The following is a 22136-nucleotide window of genomic DNA, read 5'->3' as shown; positions in this document are numbered from 1 at the left end:
CCACTCTTTCTCTCGCTGCCTCTTGCTCTCGCTCTCCGCACTCTTTCTCTCGCCCACCACCCTCTCCTACTCTGTCCCTGGAGAGAGAGAGAGTGCCTTGGAGAGATTCCGGAGAGCCTCTGTCTTTGTGTGTTCGTGAGGTGGCCCTTCTTGTCCGTGTGGATCAGAGAACGTGGAGCATCGAAGACCTTTTCCGTTTCTTCATTCGGAACAGGCTGGTCGTGTCCTTTTTGCCTGGGGCGGGGAGGTGGGGTGGGGTGGGTAACCTCTCATCCCCAGCCAGCCTTCCAGGCTCATCCGCTCCTCCTCCCCCTTCATCCATGGCTGTGAGGCAGCGACCCACGCTTTGAACTAAGTCCAAATAGCTTCTGGTGCTTCTGTGCGTGCCCTCCATGGTCCCCTCCCTCAAGGCCTGGTGCCTGGACCCCAGCCCTGCTCGAGTCCATGTGCTTCTGTCCTTTCCTCCTCCTCCTCCTTGTTTCTGTCGCGATATTCCAGGAAATGGATTGGACTGTTTTATTTATGTTCTCATTTCCTTTGGGAATATCATTAGTGCTGGCCTTGGAGGAGTCCTGCAAGGTAGCGGCTTTGCCATGCCCCGAGGAGGTAGGGAATGGGAGAGAGTGCACGATGGGCTGAGAGGAAGATGAGAGAGTGGGGGAGAAAAACTGAGCCAGGAAGGAGCCTGTGTTTCCATATCGAACTGTGTGTGTGAGAGAGTGATACTTAATGGGGTGGTTTAGACAGTTTTCACAGGGAAACGTGATATTAACAATCCCTCTCGCCAATCCGCTTCCATGTTTTCAAACATGTCCCTCAAATTTGAAACTCTTGAGGTTAATTGCTGGTGAAATTAAATGAGTTCCACATGTGGTCTCTCTCCCTCTCTCTCCCCCTCTCTCCCCCTCTAGACCCAGGCTTTCTCTTTCCTCCCCTGAGTACGCTGTGACCTTATCCCATCCGACTGGGAAGTGATGTAGGCGAGCACTTCCTGTGGTGTAGCACGAGCACCAGTTAGTGTTTCCTAAAGAAAACAACAGGGAGGTAACCTGAGGAGAGCGTTAATGCAGGCGGCCTCCTCCTCACCCTCCTCTTCACCTTCCAGCCTCCCCTCCTCCTCCTCCATAGATCTATGTATGTAGCCTAGCCTAGCTCCTTCTCAGACCCATGTATGTAGCCTAGCCTAGCCCCATCTCAAACCCATGTATGTAGCCTAGCCTAGCCCCATCTCAAACCCATGTATGTAGCCTAGCCTAGCCCCATGCCATCATGTAGCCTAGCTCCTTCTCAGACCCATGTATGTAGCCTAGCCTAGCCCCATCTCAAACCCATGTATGTAGCCTAGCCTAGCCCCATGCCATCATGTAGCCTAGCCCCATCTCAAACCCATGTATGTAGCCTAGCCTAGCCCCATGCCATCATGTAGCCTAGCCCCATCTCAAACCCATGTATGTAGCCTAGCCTAGCCCCATCTCAAACCCATGTATGTAGCCTAATCTAGCATGACATAGCCCCATGGGCTCGATATGTCATCTAGAGCCCAGCTCCTGTGTCAGACTGGAGGAATGCATGGCTGCCATGCTTGTGTTTTTGCAGTTGTTCTGCAGAAGGTCACCCACCGGACTGTGCTAGGCTGGGGTGATGCAGAGGTGTGTGTGTGTGTGTGTGTATGGACAGTATAAGATTAACCTTTAAAGAGAGCCCATGTGCTTCTCCTTTGAGACCCTCTGGATTACAACAGTCATGCCCAGCGCTCTCAGACAGCTGTCTGGAACACACACATACATGTATGTATACTGGGCATAAATACACTCTGTTTCTCTCTTTCACACATGCACACACGCACGCACGAGGGCACGGCTAGCCAGGAATCAAAAGCGGCTTTGTGACTGACTAATTTATCGAGGGACTTTAATGCCGGAAGGATGTTTTACATGTGCAGCAGGTGTTTTTTTTCTCTTCTTCTTCTTCTGAGGGGCTCAGCTATCTCTCAGCTCTTTCCTTATTCACAATGGACGAGTGGTATTCTGACGGGCTCAGCGGCGTGCTTCAGTACCCGCTCCTCTCTCACGTCCTGATCCCGGTTTTGAGACGCGGACGATCGGATGGAGCGCGTGCAAAGCCGTTGCTCCCCGCTTGGATGTCGGATAACGGTGGCTCAAAGCGCGCCCCCCCCCCCCCCGGCAAACTCCCAGGCGTCCATCGGAACAGAGAGAGAGAGAGAGAGGGAGAGAGGAGTGGAGGGTGAAAGGAGGGATGACGGAAGGATGGATGGAAGCCGTTCCACCTGATCTCTCGGACCAGCCCCCACAAGAATGCGGAAGTCCGTCTCTCAAACGAGACACATCCGCCTCCTTCCATCTGCCTCTCCTCCTACTCCCTCCCTCTCATGATCATGAGCCCGCACAGCCATGTTGTCCTCTTCGCGGGGCCGGAGAGAGAGATCAGGAAGTAGGGGGGGGGGGGGGGGGGAGAGGGAGATAGAGGGAGGGTGGGGGGGGGGGGGGGGGTCTGTGCTCTAATCCCATTCCAGTGGTCCGGGGACAGCTCACACTGCATACCACAACTCTGGGGGCTTTCCAAGATTCCTGGCCCGGCGGGGTCTTCAAAGGGAGAACGCCACATCAAAGCCTGCCCGGAGACGAGGTGTTGATGACTGCAATCCTTCCCTCGCTCCCCTTTTTGAGCCCCACCGTGGACTTCAAGAGAACGCTGTCCTCTCCAGGATCTGAAGGACCCATGCCGGGGGGGGGCTCACCAGATACCCTCCTAAAGAGACTCCGTCGTTTTCACCAGGGGGGGTCACGGGGCTTCGCTGGTCCCCATTGCTACACAGTTGGGGAGAGGGCTCACATGACCCAGCTCTTTGCCAAGTGAACTTTCCGCGTACTTTACAGCTGAAATAATCTGCGTTGTCATGTAGTGTTGGACCCCCAAATAACGAGGTGTACTTATTCAATACAAATGAAATATTTGCTTCGGAGCATGCAAAAGACTTTGACAACTTCCTCCACGAGGACATTTGTGGGACAGCACAGCACACATTAAACACATTAAAAGCACATCAAACAACAGCAATACTACCGCAGCATAATTAATTGAGTTATTGCCATGGGAATGAATTCGGCTTGTAAACCTTTTTTTCTTTTTGGTTGTGATTTGGGGATATCTGTGCCTCTGACCAGAAGGGAGAGCCTGGAACTCCACTGAAAGTGGACAAGATGTCTCCATTCGGATCTTGTCTGCCTTCTCAGGAAACCTTGTCAGGTACAGGTGATTAGTTAGCCCAGTCCGTTACTGGTGATAGTCAGCCTGCTTCTCCTCCGTGATTTTCCCTAGAGGAGGAAACGGTCAGATATTGTGGATGTAGACACAAATACCAACCATGTCCTTTTTTATATGACATCAGCCTCTCTGTTTCGGCTGGAGGATATGGTGTCAGATGTTGATCTGATATTTAGGTGGCGTGAGACCCATTTGTTGGTCTGTCTTTGGCATGGAGGTAGAGATGATTTAGAGAAGGGAGAGAGAGTATTGCTTTATGAGAGAGTATGACCTGTTAACCTGTCTCTGGATGGTGGATGTGATGACTCGGCCCCATGCCTTGGTATCAGGGCTGTGGGGACAGGGAGAAGTTTCTAGATTTAGCATGCGTTTGTGTGTGATATTGAATTAACGAGTCCCAATTTTTCAACTCGCAGAGACGCCTTGAAGTGTGTAAATAATGAATGTGGATATCGGTGTTCCAGCGGCTTGTAGAATCACTGATGCACCCTGATCATTGTTAGAGACACACACAAACACAGCTAACTCTTGCATGCTCAAGCTCACAGACACCCTCTCACCTGCAGACATGCGCTTGAGCACACACAAAAAACAGCACACACTTTACCTCACACACACACACACACACACACACACACACACACAATTGTGCTTGTTTTACAGGAGCAAAGAGTCACGGAATGGGCCTCCAGTGTGGTGCTAGGGCTGTCGTCTCTGGGGCTTTGTGTTACATATCTGGGTATTTACATCATATAGAGTGTCCCTGGCTGTGCCTCTAACTCTGAAACACAACACTGCTCTTGTTTGCTTTCCGTTGCTATGAAGATAAAGCAACTAGGTGATTTTAAGGGTGGGGGGAGGGAGGTGTTCCCAGAAGTAGAGCTCCGTGTTTAGGTGGTGGCCGGATGGGAGATGTCCTTCACGGAGAATCTTGGTAGGAGTGGCTTGACTTCACCTGCTCACTTACGGAAACCAAGTGACTTTGGTGTCGAAGTCTACCTGACCACATTCCAGTGTGCACCTTGAAGATGGACTGGTCTAAAAAATCTTGCTCTTCCTTAATCTCAACTTTCACATATTGTTACCTACCCAATTGTCATTTTTCACACCATTTAAAAATGGTTACCTGGAAAAAGTGGCTAGGCTAAGCTTGCTATGCTTCAATAACGTTGGCTAGGCTAAAATCAGCAAAGTACATCTAAACTAGACAATGCTAAAAAAAGCTTGGCTATGCTAAACTAAAGCCTGCTAGGCTAGGCTAAAATAAGCTAAGCGAGGCTAAGGTAGGTTGTGCTGGGTAATTCAATGCTGGCTAACTTGTTCCTTGGTCTCTGTGCTCTGTGGGGTAATAGAACAAAAGGGAGGAAGTCTGTGAAAAGAGAAGCTCTGGGATCCCTGTTTGAGATCCTGTTACCTGCTGCCCCACCTGGAGAGACCTTCCTGCTGTTCTCCTGTAACTCCATCTCTGCTCCCTCTCTTGCTCTCTCTCTCTCTCTCTCTCTCTCTCTCTCTCTCTCTCTGTCTCTGTCTCTGTCTCTGTCTCTGTCTCTGTCTCTGTCTCTGTCTCTGTCTCTGTCTCTCTCTCATATATTCCCTCCTCAAGGCTACCAGTGCACTTTGAAGTTATTCCCACTGCTGAGAAAGGAGAGGGAAGGAGAGGAGGGGTAGAGATAGGGAGAGATTACCTTTCTGATATTTCCTCCTTGTTTATGGCTAGGCTGGCAGATTGTCTCCCATGGTTACTGTGGTTACTGCTCACTCTGTCTCTCTGTGGATCTGGGCTTCTATTCCCTGGAGCTGAGATGGACCAGCTAGACTGGTGAGCCTGGAGCTGGTTCAGATGATGGAGAATACATGTAAAGGAATCTGTCCACAGACAGCAGGCCAGTGGTGTTGTTCTGTCCTACAGGGTAGCATGTGGGTGGAGGGGGTGTGTGCCATGGAGGGGGATCTCGCTCGCTCTCGCTCGTGCGCCCGCGCTCGGAAGTTGTTATCAGCGTTTCTCATGTCAAACATTGACTGTTAATTCAGGCAAATTAGTAATGGAGTTAAATGGATTACCCGTCAGCCCACGTCTCCAACCTGTTGATGAGGACAGAAGATTTATCACCCTCTTTTTGAGCACCTTTAGTTCTATACTTGCTCTGCCTTGTTAAATAGTTTAAATAGTAGTTGCCTTGCTATTTCTAAGCGGTGAACCTCTTCTCTGAGAGCTTTTGGAAGGAAGGGGGGGGGTCGGTTCTGAAGATCATCAAAGCTCCCAGTGCAGCTGGTGTGTGTGTGTGTGTGTGTGTGTGTGTGTGTGTGTGTGTGTGTGTGTGTGTGTGTGTGTGTGTGTGTGTGTGTGTGTGTGTGTGTGTGTGTGTGTGTGTGTGTGTGTGTGTGTGTGTGTGTGTGTGTGTGTGTGTGTGTGTGTGTGTGTGTGTGTGTGTGTGTGTGTGTGTTGTGTGTTGTGTGTTGTGTGTTGTGTGTTAGTGCCTGGCGTGCCATACATACTGCCACATAGCTCAGAGCAGGGCTTGTTTGAAAAGGCTCTGGGCTGCCTGTCTGAAAAGCTGCTCAGAGAGGAGCTGCTGCTGTTGGGGCTCAAGACCTCAGAGGGGCCCCTGGATGTGGGGGCCCCACACATCCAAGGGCCCCATATCCAGGGGCCCCATATCCAGGGGCCCCATCTGGAGCTTGGCTCAAATACTGACCCCCCTCCCCTCTTCCGGACCCCCCCCCCCCCTTCCCACATACACACACACCCATCTTCCTGGAAGGACAGTTTGTTGTTCCAGGAAATTAGTTTGTTGTTAATTTGTTGTTCCTATGGAGGGATTGCTCCCTCCATAGGATGGGGGTGGGATTGCAGCTCAGTGTTAAAGTGTGGCGGTTGGGGTTGAGAGGTAATGAGGCTAGTTGGCTATTTACCCCCTTAATTCTGTGAAACATTTTAATTGAGATTTTTCCCAACCTAAAAAAGTTTTGTTTATAAGTATACTTGGGGGACTTTATTGGGTTCCCTATAAAATTATGATACTAAGACTTTTTTTTTTATATCTCTGAATACTTTTTTTCTTTTTATTCATTGGAATCGATTTCTGTTTCTCAAATTCAAGCATGATCTCTTTGATGATGAATTTGAGATGAATAACTCGCAGCACAGATTGGAGGATCAGAGATCTGAGGAAGAAGGCTGGCGTCTTCTCCATGGAGAGGTTAGGGGGAGTTGCAGGAGAGAGGGGGAGGAAGACGAGGAAGGGGGGGGAGAGAGGGGTTTGGAGGGCGGGGAAGAATAGTTCGGATGGTGTGACCAGCATTTAGATTTCCTCTGAGAGAAAGGTCGAGAGGGAGGGAGGAAGGGAGAGATAGAGAGGAGTTACAGGGATAAAGTGTGTGTGTGTGAGAGTGAGTGGGGTGACTAGAAAGTTTCCAGAAGCACGGCCTGTTTGGAGTTTTTGCTGTTGGAGGTGCTAGGGTGATGGAGGCTTTTCCACCTCATGGTACCGGATCACCTCGACTAGCTTTTACCAGAAACCAGGCCCTTTGTTTTCCCTCCAAGGTAGCTGGTTGTCATAGCGCATGAAACTGCTGTGATGTCGTCTTCAACGCAACACACACGCCACTCTCTCTGGTTCCTTTCGTCAGCAACACATCCTCATTTGACCACGCCATTGTTTTTCGTGTCGCCACTTAATCAAGTTGTCCGTTGAATGGAAACAATTGCGTCCACTATTCTCGGTTGCTATAGTAGCTTGGCTATTTAAAAATGGTACGTTTGTGGAGCATGTCCCATGCCACGATCTTCTCAGGCCAATCGGTAGTATGGCCTCCGCTTGCTTGGAACCTGGACAGAGAGGTTCCAAGGAAAGTACCAGGTCTGCCCTGGTAGTTGAGTCGAGCCGCTACCAGGCAGTGGAAAGGCGCCACACGAGAGACGAGAGGAGTAGAGATCCCCTCCATGATCTCATTGAGAACCTGGTCTGTGTAAGGAGATACCCCTGTGAAACACAGAAATGTGTGTGTGTGTGTGTGTGTGTGAGAGAGAGAGAGAGCGCGGGGTGGGGTGGGGTAGGGTTTGGTGGGAGGGGCGTCGAGTCATGGGGGCAGGGCTGGCCCAAACCTTTCCCTCCATGTCTATCCATCCCATTTACCTCTCCCAGGCCTAAAAACTGGCAACCTCTGGAGCCTGGCAGTGGAGGCCCAGAGGGTCTGAGTCTGCAGCCTCGTCTGGAGTAAGGAACCCTGCAGTGGAATGGACCAGTGTTCTCATCATGACGGGAACTGCCTGTGCTGGCCTGGGGGCGGGGGTTTACCTGTCAGACCGCTGGAACACACCGCTTGCACTTCCTGGTCTTCCCCAATTGGTCAAGAAGGTCTCTGTGGGAGGCCATCTCCCACTCCAACCTCAGTGGTGTCTGGTGGTAGAATCCAAAATGGCCGCCACGAGAGAGAAGAATAGGAGGGGGAGAGAGGAGAGAGTATATCTTGAATATTTTGTGTGATAAGTTTCACAATGCGACTTGCAAGGAGATGAAGAGGAATAGGTGGGGTAAAGGCCGTCTTTCATCTCTCTCTTTCCATCCCTTTATCTTGCACTCTCTCTGTCTCTGTCTCTCTTGCTCTGCCATTTTTGCATGCGCTGAAGGAGAGAGCTCTCCAAAAAATATCAGGCCAAATTTGTGTGGGTGTAATACACTCCTCTCCTCCCTCCCTTCTGCCTGAAGGCTAGTAGGAAACCTACCTGTGATGCATTCTGATCCCTTTCTCCATCCCTCCACCTCTCCCTCCACCCTCCGGAGAGAGGTGGAGCAGCATGGTCGTATGAATGTTAAAGACGAGGGGACGAACCCTGCGGTTTGTAATGAAGAGCATTCTTTCTGACCTTGGCAGCTCCCTCGGCGCTGCGTCAAAGCGATGCGTCTCCTGGAATGTTTTGATGTGTGCGTGTTGACTGAGGGGCGGCTATGTTGTGAAAGACCCGGGACATGTGCCGATGAAAGACATGCGCTCGCGCTTTCATCTGGAGTTTTCACCCCGTGTCTTTTTGAACGTCCCTCTCGATGCCGCACAAGCCGCGTGCAGAGAACAGAGCAGCGTGTTCAAGGACAAACCTTTGGAAATTCTATCAACAGGCAACACCTGAGGTGTGTGTGTGTGTTTCTCACAGTGGGCGTGTGTGGTTACAGCCTGGCCCTATGTGGTTATTGTGTTAGTGGGGGTTGGGGTGGGGGTAGGGTGGGGGTGGTGGGGGGGGCTGGTCTTTATCCTCACCTTACACGCTGCAGGCACAGAGAGACGGAGCTGATCGTACACACACACACTCACTCACTCACTCACCCATACCCACACACACACACCAGCAGAACACTAACATTCCTCTGCTTTGACTACAAACCAGCACCCCTCCCCAAAACCCCTTCTCCCAGAAGTCGCCCCCCCCATCTCATCCTTCTGGCTCCCCCCTGGTGTTGCGGTGGTTGTCCTACATTGTGCTGCGGATCATGTGGACCTGCACTTTGCTTGCTGGGGTGCTGGAATCCGGGGGTTAGGGGTCGTTGGAGGGAGAAGGCTATCAGGGGGCAAATGGCATAGCCTGGAGCTGGACACCCAGTGATGCAGAGCTGGGAGATTGGAGGCCATAGGGCCGAGGAGCATAGGTTGTCTTGTGCTATCTCTCTCTGTCTCTCTCTTTTTACTTCCTTTAGTGTCCTTAGAAGAGGACACTACCTCAGCAACACAAATCAACACAATAAGAACGTGCAATGATGCTACAACCTTAAATGACATGCGGCTCAATGGAAGGACTGGAGACTTGGAACGGGCTGATCTCACAATCTCTTTAAGGCGTAGAGACAGCCGGCATACTGGACAGGCGGAACTAACAATCCATTTAACAGACTGTGAAGTGAAAGTCTAGTAGTTTAGAAGAAGGCTCACCTGAATGACCATCTGTTGAATGGTCCACACGGTCATTCCACCTGAAGCCTATCAGATATTTTCATTCCACACATCCCGCCCCAGTTATGAAAAGATGTCAGACTTTAATGAGGAGGACTAGACTAGCGAGGCCCACAATACTGTATTGTACTGTGCTGTACGTGAATCAACTCCGCTAAGCCTCCTCTTATTTGATCTAATGTTGTAATGCTCTCATGATTTATTATGGAAAATAGGTGACAAGTGGATTATCTGCTGCCGCTAGGGGCGGGGTGTGTGTGTGGGGGGGGGGGGGGGGTAGTAGAGATTAGCTCCGTGTTCCTGAGCTGGTGTTTCACCCCTCTGAGGGGCAGATCTGAAAGCGCCCCCTCTCCCCACCCCTTCTGATGCAAGGCTTGTTCATGCTTTCATGTTAGGTGGCACGTAGATGGTGTTATGACTCGAACTTAACCGGTACATGTGGTCTCGCTGTGACTGTGCCTCTGTGCCTGCCAGGTGATGACTTTACTATGGGTTTTGATGTCAAAGTGACCCTGTACTGGGGAATGTCCCTGTACTTACTGTAAGTCGCTCTGGATAAGAGCGTCTGCTAAAATGATTAAATGTTACTTTGTATGAAGTATTCGTATATGTATAATTGTCCAACTGTGTGAACTTTTATTTTGTTAATCAAATCAGATCTTGCTCTGCATGGTCACAAACCCCTCTCTGAACTGACGTTTGTGTGTATGCTGTATGCTGCCCCTATTTAGCTATTCCTCAGGTATGCTAATTCTGTTTAGCTAGTCCTCAGGTGTGCTAATTCTGTTTAGCTAATCCTCAAGTATTCTAATTCTGTTTAGCTAATCCACTGGTATGTTAACTATTTAGCTAGTCCTCAGGTAGGCTAACTCTGTTTAGATAGTGCTCATGTATTCCAACTCTGTTTAGCTAGCCCTCAGGTGTGCTAACCCCTGTCTCTGCTCTCTCCAGATGCACCCTCTGGGGCTGTGCAACAACAACGATGAGGAGGACCTGTACGAGTACGGCTGGGTGGGAGTGGTGAAGCTGGAGCAGCCGGAGCTAGACCCCAGCTGTCTCACTGTCCTGGGGAAGGTACGACGCTTTCTCTGTTGGTCTCTCTCTGTGTAGGTCTCCCTGTGTTGGTGTCTCTGTGTAGGTCTCTCTCTGTCGGTTGCACTCTCTCTCTCCCTATCTCTTTTTACCTCATTTAAGCGGTGTTAAGGTTATCTATCTGTGGTTGTTGAGCGAACAGTTCACACAACGATGGTTTTGTTTGGTTTCGCTTCTCCAACTCCTCAGGGTGAGGGTATTGAATCCCTCCCTCCCTCCCTCCATCCCTTCATTCCTCCATCACCACAGTTCCACCAAAAAGAAAACAAGCGTCCGGCTATCGGATGTTATTTTGGGTCATTCGGCTTCTTCTGAAGAGTCGTCCATTTTGGGGGGCGTTTTTGTCTGGCCTGCCCCAGCAGTGGTGGTGGTGTTGTGAAAGTGATCTAGACTGCCTGGTCGGTCACCTCATTAGAAGCCGCGACCAGCCAAAACAAGGAGGCCATCTTCCTGGGTTTCGCGCCAAGACTGTAATTAGAGAGGGGAGGGGGGGTGTGAGTTGGGTGAGTGGGGAGGTGGTGGGGGATGCCCCCATTGTTGCATCTAGACAGCCCCCCCGCCAGGCGATGGGCACAGCTGGTGGTATGTGTTTCCCAGACACTGCCAGGACAGACTGCCCTCCGGACCCACCCCGGACCCACCGCGGCCCTGCCAACCATGCTAGCGGGGCAGGGACCTCCACGGTCAGCCCCTCCCCCCCCATCTGTCCCTGCCCTTCCACCCTGCCCTGTGGTGCACCTACCACAGTCTGGCCTTCCTCTGAACTCCAGACTCCTCTCTGACTGCTGTGGTCAGTGGCATCGGAGTCTGAAAACACGCGCAGTCTTGCGCACACACCCTCGTTTGCATGCGCAGACACACAAACAGTCGTGCGCACACACATATACAACTAGCCTTAATCGAATCCGAAAAAGCCAGCAGAATAGAAAGATGAAGGGGGGAGAGGTGGAGGGGAGGAGAGGGAAGGGGCACGGTGGAGCTCCTTCTTTTTTCGGGAGTGCTGGACGGCGGCGCCCCAGAGTGCCGGCCTGTCACCGATATGTACACAGTTGTTTCCGCCTCTTCCTGCCTGGTTCCTGTGGGCGCCGCGGGCCTGTTGACCTCTGACCTCAGAACTCCCTCTGTGCGCCACATGGAGAGGAGGTCTCCTGGGAGAAGGGGAAACTAGGAGCAAATTGGAAGGTTCCCGGGTAATGAAATAACACTTACTCCAGGAGCTGTCGGTGTGTATGATCAGTTAGAGAGACGACTCAAAGCTTTGGTTGTTGTTGTCGTCCATGGATCTTGTGGGATTGTTGTTTTAGCTGAGGTGTGGTTGCTGGAGCAGGTTGCAGTAGCTCTCCCTAGGTTTGTTTCTGTCTCATGTTACTATGACAACCCTATACCCCAGGCGCTCCATAACCCCTGCCAGGCTTCACCGTGCACACACACACACACACACACACTACTGTGCCCACACAGACCCAGCATGCTCACCAGTGGGGGAGCAGACCATATCAGACCCCTACTGTGCCTGCCTTTGTTCCCCTCCCTGTGCCTGCCTCTGTTTCCCACTCTGTGCCTGCCTCTGTTCCCCTCCCTGTGCCTGCCTCTGTTTCCCACTCTGTGCCTGCCTCTGTTCCCCCCCTCTGTGCCTGCCTCTGTTCCCCCCTCTGTGCCTGCCTCGGTTCCCCCCTCTGTGCCCGCCTCTGTGCCTGCCTCTGTTCCCCCCTCTGTGCCTGCCTCTGTTCCCCCCTCTGTGCCGGCCTCTGTTCCCCCCTCTGTGCCGGCCTCTGTTCCCCCCTCTGTGCCTGCCTCTGTTTCCCCCTCTGTGCCTGCCTCTGTTCCCCCCTCTGTTCCCCCCTCTCTGCCTGCCTCTGTGCCTGCCTCTGTTCCCCCCTCTGTTCCCCCCTCTCTGCCTGCCTCTGTGCCCGCATCTGTGGTCCTCTGGCACTGCCCGCCAGTGACGCTCAGCTAACAGCTGCAACTTCTCAGTGCTAAGTGGCTTCTGGATCCTAACCCTGTCTGGCATGCCTGCCAGGGCCGGAGGGAGGGAGGGAGGGGGGGGGGGGGGGAGGGAGCAGGGGAGGGGTGGATGTATGGGTGCGAGGAAGAGAGGGGCGAGGGGGAGTGGGCCAAGGGGCAGGGAGAGGTCAATATGAGAGAGCGAGTGAGAGAGAGAGCGACTGTACAAACACACACACACATTCACTCAGACTGTACATACATACACATACACACACAAACTGGCAGCTCCTGGGCAAGGTGTTTGCCAGCGGTGATGCCATGCCCGGTGCTACTGCTTGCCAGGGTCCTGCTCTCAGACTGGAGTGCTAGCTCTATAACAGGTAGCGTTGTACTTAAATAGGTTCATTCTGACCACAGACGAACCTAGATAGACAGGCAGCCACGCACCCACTTTTACGATTGCCCTGGCGAGTAGTGAAATAATGTTTCTTGTTGGCCGAAAGGTTTGATGTGCGTTTCTTTCCTCTCCTCTCTATCTCTCTCTCTCTTTGACTGTTTTGTATGATCCGAATTGTGTTAGAAGGGCTTAACAGATATTGATTTATGTAGAAGGGCTAGATTAGTGCTTCAGAGAGGAGAACGTCGATAGAGCAGTCATAGCCGGTGTTTTTCTCCAGCGCGTTCTCCTCGGCATTTGAGTGAGAGGGGGAGCGTCAGCCACAGTACAGCCCACAAGCAGGCACTCGGTGAGGGACGTCTCCTCAGGGAAAGGAGGGTCCACTCCCGGTAGAACTCTGGTCGAGTTAATCATTGGGAGTTTTTTTTTTGTGTTCTCTTTGGGTTTTGTTGGCTGACTTCTAGGGATGTCTGTGAACTTGTTTATGACGTCGCCGTATCGAAGATGTTCGGTTCGGTTCGACGGCTGTTGCTTCACTGAAGCGGCAGCCTTGGTTGTTGGTCGGCTGGGCCTTGTGGTAGCTTCTGTAAGTCCTTCTCAAGAATGACGAGGTATCGATCGTGTTAGTGTGCAGTATGAATGATCGGGATGTTTTTCATTGAGTTGGCCCCCGCTCTCAACAGTCACAGTAAACTGTCCCCCCACCATGACGACAGGGAGAGAGACAGAGACGGGGAATAAAGGGACAGAGAAGAGGGGAGGGAGGTGGTGGTGGGGGGTGGGTGGGGGGGGGAGCGAAGCAGAGACGAAGAACAAAGCTTGTGAAGTGTGGATTTCCCAGGGGCCTCTTGGGTGCTCCTTTCATGTTTGTGTACACCTCAACTTGCCGATGGTATCTCTGCTGCTGTTCCTCCCCTCTCCTCGCCGGCCAGGGCCTCTCCCCATTGGACAACTTTCTTCAGGATGTTTTTTTGTGTGTGTGGGAGGGGGGGGGGGAGGGGTTGTCGGCGGAGCCCTAAATCACTGCTTCGCGGGGATCCCACTGAGCCGGTTGCCATGGTCACTGGGAAGCTCCTTGTGTCATGTGGCTCCGAGTGAGTCGTTCCCGGAGCAGAATTACCCAGAGTTCAATGGGAGGCAAAATGACCATTATCAGACTTCACAGCTCGGCCCCCTATTTAACAGAGAGAAGAAAGGAGCCCAGGGGGACTTAAGAAGGAGAGGGGGGGGGGGGGGGGGGGGGAGAGGGGAGCGGCAAAATGGAGCAAGTGGGGGAGAGAGAGAGAGAGAGAGAGAGAGAGAGAGAGACCACCTTGGATTGTCAAATACCAAGTCTGGATATGAATAAGTAGCCTATGGTTGTCAACTTATTTTGTACGGCCAAACCAGCATGGCAACGCCCGATCTCGGAAGCTAAGCAGGGAGAGAGAGAGAGAGAGAGAGAGAGGTAAGTGCAGCTGAGGGGGAGTTTTCTCTCCTTTATCTCTCTCTTCCCTTTTTTCTTCTTCCCCTTCATTGATTTATTTGAGATTCGGGAGCCCCTCTCTCTTTACTGACGCCCGGACTGGTGCGGACTGTTCCGCTTCAGACCCCGGCCTGTCCGCTGGCGCCAAGGGACTCGGAGACTTCTTCTGGTGTCCTGTGAAGCCAGCCATAGGCGGGTGTCTTCTGTGAAGGCTCAGGCTATATCCGAGGAAGAGACTGCGAGTGTGTGTGTGTGAGCGGCCGTGAGTGTGAGAGGCCACGCTCTGGGAGGCTGAGTTCACACAGGGCAACCTCTCCAAGAACATGAAGAACCCTGCTCATGTTGGGCCAGCGTGGAGGGAGGGAGGTAGGTGAGGTGAGGAGCACCACGATGCAATCCACACCAGAGTGGGTTAGGTCGGGATGAGGCGAGGCGGTTGCGTAATTCCGCCGCCTCGCTTTATCAGGGCCCCCCAATCATATTTCCAGGTAAAGCAGCGTCTTGGATGTGCTCACTCAGGGGGTGACGTAGGGTCTTATCAGAACCCTTCCTTCCCGGGACTAACCAGACAGGCCGCTCCCTACCGCCCACCCCCCCCAGCCAAGAGGCTAACAGCTAAGATGTCTACCTCAGATAAGAGAGATCCTCCAGAGCCACCTCCTTCTCTTTTTAATCAGAGAATGCGTTTCTGATCCCAGATCCTGTTCGGCTGGTTCAGATGCTCACCCCTCCCTCTCCCTCTCTTCTCTCTCTTCCCCTCCTCCCATCTCCACCCCCCCCCCCCTCCCCCCCAACCAGATGTTTTCTCCTTGTTCCTGCTGACTGGGGGGGCCCGGCCCATAGCTGGACACGGTGCTTCATTAACGAACAATGGCCTGTTTTTATCATGGGACGCATTCTTCCTCCGAGTCAAGTATCGCCACATTGTTCAGTGTGAGCCGTCTGATGCGGCCTTAATAGAGATGTTTCCGAGGAGATCTGTCAACCTTCCTCCTTTCCCTTTCCCTCTGGCTCCTCCTCTTCCTCCTCTCCTGTGGTGGCTGTCTAGATGTTCAGGCGTGATGGCCCAGTATGGTTTTGGACAGTATTGTCTGTTCCTGGGAGAGTCACAACTGTGCCAGCCAGACCTAAATAGTAGATGATCGGGAGAGGCGATACTACATGTGTTTTAGTTACGGTGTTGGACGTTAAGTTGACTCTCCAGGACATTAACTATTTAGGTCCAGAACGCTAGTGTGGATCATTAGTATAGATCATTAGAAGAACAGGCAGAAAGGCAAGGTTATCTATGAGCACATGGGTAGGTGTGACTGCAGCTTCGGTGCGTACATCAACCCCCACGTCCCCCAACCCTGCCCCAGAACATGACTCGAACACTCACCACAGAGGCTGTCCTCAGAATATCATTATTAATGATGGTAATTATAATAGTAGTTCATGTTGGTATTATTAATGAATGACTCGACATAAAGTTCTCCATGTCCGTGAAGCCAAGAAGGGTTTCAGTGTAGCTGTATCCCCAGACATTAGGGGCCACTGTTGTGTCAAGGGAGGACCTTGTCCACAGTGATGATTGTTGGTTCTCCTGTGAAGAACACAGGCTGGAACTGGAGAAGCGGTAAGCAAACATAACAGGAAGAGGAAGAGAGGAGGACATTTAATTAGTGGATGTCTGTTTCAGCCAACTAGGCAGGGTAGGGTGGGGGGTAGCTGATATGGGTATAGGTAGGGTTGGGGGTAGCTTGGTAGGGTAGAAGGGTAGCTGGGTATGGGTTAGGTAAAGAATAGCTGGGTATGGGTAGGGTAGAGGGGTAGCTGGTATGGGTAGAGGGGTAGCTGGTATGGTTAGGGTAGGGTAGAGGGGTAGCTGGTATGGGTAGAGGGGTAGCTGGTATGGGTAGGGTAGGGTAGGGTAGAGGGGTAGCTTGTATGGGTAGAGGGGTAGCTGGTATGGGTAGGGTAGGGTAGAGGGGTAGTTGGTATGGGTAGAGGCAGTGTGCGAATTACGGGGGTCTGACCCCCCTAATTAAGACTTGGACCCCCCCCAAAAAGAGGTAAAAACAACAGGTCGGGTGGATGTCTGTTTCAGCCAACTAGGCAGGGTAGGGTGGGGGGTAGCTGATATGGGTATAGGTAGGGTTGGGGGTAGCTTGGTAGGGTAGAAGGGTAGCTGGGTATGGGTTAGGTAAAGAATAGCTGGGTATGGGTAGGGTAGAGGGGTAGCTGGTATGGGTAGAGGGGTAGCTGGTATGGTTAGGGTAGGGTAGAGGGGTAGCTGGTATGGGTAGAGGGGTAGCTGGTATGGGTAGAGGGGTAGCTGGTATGGGTAGGGTAGGGTAGGGTAGAGGGGTAGCTTGTATGGGTAGAGGGGTAGCTGGTATGGGTAGGGTAGGGTAGAGGGGTAGTTGGTATGGGTAGAGGCAGTGTGCGAATTACGGGGGTCTGACCCCCCTAATTAAGACTTGGACCCCCCCCAAAAAGAGGTAAAAACAACAGGTCGGGTGGGTCGATACATTTCTATATCGTTCTTACCTGTAAATATTACAATATATTTACCATATTCATTCAATAACAGGTTGGCGATACACAGACATGTTGACTTTAGGGCAGGGAATATCACACACATAAACACAGCGCGCGAGTGACAAGTGCACAGAAGAGTTCTTTTTTACTACTGTGAAAGAAAGCTGCGTGTGTCTCATTTTCGGGGCGAATGTGTCCACGGCAAAGCAGCACAATGTGGAGTGACACTTCACTACCTGTCACAAAAGCTACCATCCTAACTACCCATCGGGTAGCGCGCTATGGGCAGTATTATACCTGATTGGCCCTCCACCCAACCATAGACTTATACACCCAACGCAAAACATCGTCAAAATAGTCTCAATCGTTTGTGCTGCAATTATTTTCGTTTGTGCTGCTTTGCAGAATGTAGAAGTGATCATCTGAAAATGTAAACAAATGCTGAGATTCATAGAAATAAAGTGTTGAATATTGATATTATCCGTTTCCCACCTTGTTAAGTCATTGTTGATAGTTATTGTGAGAAATCATTAGCTCTCAATTTCAAAAAGGTTGATGACCCTTGCCTCAGAGTGTAGCTACCGCGTAGTGAGAAAGTGCAAGAAAGATAAGTTAGCTAGGTAATACCCCCAAAAAATCTAATATAATTTAGATCTATAATATTTTTGTCACGATTTTATTTGTATTTATCATTTTAATGATAGAAGCACACGCCTGCGCTGTAGTTTACGCCCAGGAAAAGAAGTTGACCCCCCGATTGTCATTGTATAATTCGCACACTGAGTAGAGGGGTAGCTGGTATGGGTAGGGTAGGGTAGGGTAGAGGGGTAGCTGGTATTGGTAGGGTAGAGGGGTAGGTGGTAAGGGTAGGGTAGGGTAGAGGGGTAGCTGGTAAGGGTAGGGTAGAGGGGTAGGTGGTAAGGGTAGGGTAGGGTAGAGGGGTAGGTGGTAAGGGTAGGGTAGAGGGGTAGCTGCTATAGGTAGGGTTCTGGGTATGGGTCTTGAAGGGTCAGGAACAAGCAGAGAGAGAGAAGAAATTGAAGCCTTAATTAAAGCTAGTGACACTTAGTTTAATCCATGTTCAATTCCTGCACGTGTCTGATTATATGGAGGCTGGCTTACACTAACAGGTTGAGAGGCTAGCTAGTTAGGTAGTATGTGTGTGGGGAGGGGGTGCTAAGGACTCCAGCTACTGTTCTCTTGTTTGATGAGAATATAGGAGGTCTCTCCTGAACAGCTCCAGTTTGTAATGGGCCGGCTGTTTGCCAAGTCACAGGCCTCCTCTGAGGTGCCGAACACACACACGCACGCACACACACACACACACACACACTAGGCAAGGCCTCCCCTGAGGTTCTACACACACACACAGTGCAGTTCAATTGTATAATTTTGGTTATGCAACGATGGTTGAATGGCCACCCCACATTGTGCGCTGAAGCAGAGATGGAGGGAGGGAGGGAGGGAGGGGAGAGACGTGGAGCGAGGGAGAGACGGAAGAGAGAGAAGAGGGCGGGAGAAGTAGGGGGACAGGAGAGGATTACAAATGAAAGTTTAGAGTGAGGCTCACAGTACTTTGAAAAGGCAATGTGGATCCAGAGAATGGACATGTAAAAAGCCCAGTCTGACAGAAGAAGAACTTCTGTGTTGGGTTCCAGATCTTTCTCTGTCCTTCCTGGAGATGTCCAACATGTCCTACACCAGAACCATCTCCTCCAACTCTGAGAGACGGCCTCATCCCTAAAAGGCATGCTCAGAGACGGCCTCATCCCTAAAAGGCATGCTCAGAGACGGCCTCATCCCTAAAAGGCATGCTCAGAGACGGCCTCATCTCTAAGAGGCATGCTCAGAGACGGCCTCATCCCTAAGAGGCATGCTCAGAGACGGCCTCATCCCTAAGAGGCATGCTCAGAGACGGCCTCATCCCTAAAAGGCATGCTCAGAGACGGCCTCATCCCTAAGAGGCATGCTCAGAGACGGCCTCATCCCTAAAAGGCATGCTCAGAGACGGACTCATCCAGGACAGCAGGGGGGCTCACAGTGTAACACCACTAAACCTAGTTGTCAGGTCTGTGAACACTGTGACTTGCACTGACTGTGTGTGTGTGTGTGGTGAGAGGGTTGTGTGTTGTGCACATACTCTAATTCGGAACAAACCCTAACGGCTCGGCCCCAAGCCAGTTCAGGTCTGTGGGTTATGGCCGCTTTGTTGACAGACTATGATCCAGGAGCTAACAGCCCAGGATCCTGTTCCATAAAGGCCGCTCAGAAAAGCTTGGATTAAAGTACCAAACCTGACTTAACCAAACTGGTTATTTATCAAACAAGTCTGTCGGGGCTAAAGCAGTTCCATAAAGGCCAATTCTAGTTCACCCAGTCTGACTAATTCGAGTCAGATTCAAGTAGTCAAGATAATTGCGGGTGCACCCTATTCGTAAGAAGCCTGTGAGGTAGAACATGGATCGGATTCATCCACCACGGCAAAACGCAATGTTCACCACCACGCGCATTCTCCCCGAAAGAACTCTCTTTAAGCCGCGTAGCCTATGATGACAGCTCCCTCATCCAACACCTCATCAACGTAAAATTACACACCAGGATTGACATGAACGATAGCCTACATAGGTTGAGGACTTTTTTTTTTATAGATCTCACACACATCTAAGTGGAGTTTTTTGACATTGTTTTAAATAAATAGCCTCCAATAATAACTTTTGAACAGGGTTTTTGTATTGGGGAAATGGAGGATAGAGGCATGGATTTAGGTTTGTTTTTGCAATTGTATTTGATTTCTATAGCTATGATCATTCTATTGGGGTAATGTAGATTGACACGTGTTAGGTAAACCTAACCCTAAAATATACATAAAATATGCATATTTTATGTAGCATCAACCTAAACGTTGATTTCACAAACTAGCCTACCATAGGCCTATATGTAATACGTAGGTCATAGTTTGTATCATTCTGAAATCATTGTTCATCAGTGTTTAAGACATGAGCCTAAATGTTTTATTTATTGAAGTAGATTTTCTATAAATGTACATTTTTAACTGATAGTGATAAAAAAAAGTGAAATATGGCATCACGCCAGAAAGTCCGTGGGTCAGTGTTACAGGAACATCTGGTTAAGCAACAACACGGGCTAAGCCTGACAGTTAGCCTGCCTCAGACCAGGTTAATTTTGCAGCATAAGTTGCCATGGTAACTGAGTTCGAACTACATTAAACTGTCTTGAACCGAATCAACTGGACATGAGTCAGACTGACATTAGCCTGGCTTATCCGGTAAACTCGCTTTATGGAACAGGCCTCTGATCTTCATCCACCAGGCTCCTCATCCCGGCCTCATCCCTGTGACCCTTCCCCCCTGCTTGGTGCTTTGCTGGTTCCACATCTCCACGGAGATATTAATGACCGCTGGGGCGCCAGCAGAGTGGTTCAAGTGTTGACCCCCGTCTGTGTTTACGTTGAGTCAGCTGTGCGCTTACATGACCAGTCAGAAGGAGGTGGGGTTGTGGGGGAGTACCGTGCCCCCCCCTCACCGTGTACTTAACTCCGGTAAAATTCAGCAGTCGGGAGCACTGCAAGGGGTCTGAAGTGATGGTAAACTCCCTGTCAGGGGTACACAAAGTTCACAGTGGATGCATGTTTTCCCTCCCCATGTTTTATTTGCCTCCAGTGAGTCACCAACGTTGCTGGAGGTGTGTTACTGGGCTGAGAGAATGGAGGGATTGTCAAGCAGAGCCCGGGGGGGGGGGGGGGGGGGGGGGGGGGGGGGGGGGAGCCCAGGAACCTCAGGAACCTCTGCTTCCTGGTTGTGGATGTTTAGAGGGTGGAAAGGCTGAGGTGTTTGAAGGGTTAATGTTTGTGGCGCAAGTTACAGGCCTGCTGTCAATTCAGCCCTTTCATGCAGGTGACTGGTGCTTGTGTTCAAAGCTACTATCAAGTACAACTGTATGCCGTTCAAAATAATACCAGTTGATTGCGATATTTCTCCACCTGGTTGAATGTGCTGTATGTAGCAACTCTATCTGTAATATCTTAATGGAAATTCTGGGGGATTAGAAAAGTGTGTTTCCACTGCACACACAGTACAAGGGCCATGCTGAGGACTGAGATTTTATTTTTGTAGAAAAGTGCCTTCCTGGCACACACACACAGAGGGGACCACATATAAGAAAATCCATGGGAGGAAAGTATGCCTTTATCTCTTAATAAAGCAACCAGCCAGGAGGCAACATGACATTACAGCATAACAGCCGAGGGAAAGCCTTCTGGAGACTTAATGACCTTAATTATAGCAGTGCAGAAAGAGAGAGAGGGAGAGAGGGGGAGGAGGAGGAGGGAGGGAGGGAGATCAGAAAGAGCAGGAACACGAGTTGTTGAGAGTTGACTAGTGAGAGGTGCAGGTGGAACTGTGTGTGTGTGTGTGTGTGTGTGTGTGTGTGTCTAGTCCAGCATAGCGATTAAAGATGTAGACTAGCAATTTTCCATCTTTGGTAGAACAAGTCTCTTTTCGCGGCCAGCCTGGGAGATTTCAAGCAAAGACGATACTTCACCAGAGTTCCTGAGGGTTGGCTAAACATAGGCCAGCTCTTCCTCCTGTCTAGACCAGCACATGCTGCCATGCCGGGCTGCGGTTCTGGCCTCTCGGTTAGGGTGTACTTGCTGGTTCTCAGGCGGATGAATGGATGGATGGATGGACTGGTGGTCAGGTGGGTGGGGGGGGGGGGGTGCAGGCTGGCAGGCCTTATGTGGCAGCATGGCTTAGTAACGGGATTCACCCTCCATCACCCACTGGAGGCTTGGGCTTACAGGGATAGTAATAATAGAGGGTTATGGTTACCATGATAACCATTATGTTTACAATTCATATAAATGCTTAGGGGTTATTACGATAACCATGATGGCTACAAGAACAGATCGTGAAGGGTTGCTTTTTTTCCCCCCTCGACTGTGTATTGCTTGCGGTGCCATCTTGGCAGCCTCCGGTTGCCTGGAAAGGGCTTGTTGTCTGGATGTTACGGCCCAAGTTTAGACTGTACAAGGGTGAGCATGTCTTTCTGTTCCCACTGTCCTGTTGTGAATATTCACAACATCGCAGGCACACTGAGTACAGCAGGCACACTGAGTACAGCAGGCACACTGAGTACAGCAGGCACACGGAGTACAGCAGGCACACTGAGTACAGCAGGCACACTGAGTACAGCAGGCACACGGAGTACAGCAGGCACACTGAGTACAGCAGGCACACTGAGTACAGCAGGCACACGGAGTACAGCAGGCACACTGAGTACAGCAGGCACACGGAGTACAGCAGCCACGGATGTGGAACACCACTCCAAATTCCGGAGCCATTTTGACGAAGCAGACAGGATTTCTGATTGCAACCTTAGATCTGCTCCCCAAAGCCCGAGTCCATGTTTCAGAGAAACACTGCGAGAGGACTAAGCAAGGACGCAAAATACACATGAGGGGGAGGG

At 51.0% G+C, this 22136-nt stretch overlaps 1 protein-coding gene across 1 annotated transcript in view; it reads left to right on the top strand.

Moving 5' to 3' along the window:
- Positions 1–22136, top strand: part of znrf3 (zinc and ring finger 3) — a 54077-nt gene that overhangs the window by 19992 nt on the left and 11949 nt on the right. Inside the window, exon 2 of the mRNA XM_062451372.1 lies at positions 10180–10302. Within this exon, the coding sequence (XP_062307356.1) occupies positions 10180–10302 (123 nt within the window). The remainder of the gene's footprint in view (positions 1–10179; positions 10303–22136) is intronic.

This window comes from Osmerus eperlanus, chromosome 25 (assembly GCF_963692335.1).
Source record: "Osmerus eperlanus chromosome 25, fOsmEpe2.1, whole genome shotgun sequence".
NCBI lineage: Eukaryota > Metazoa > Chordata > Actinopteri > Osmeriformes > Osmeridae > Osmerus > Osmerus eperlanus.
This window is presented reverse-complemented; position numbering and strand designations above follow the sequence as displayed.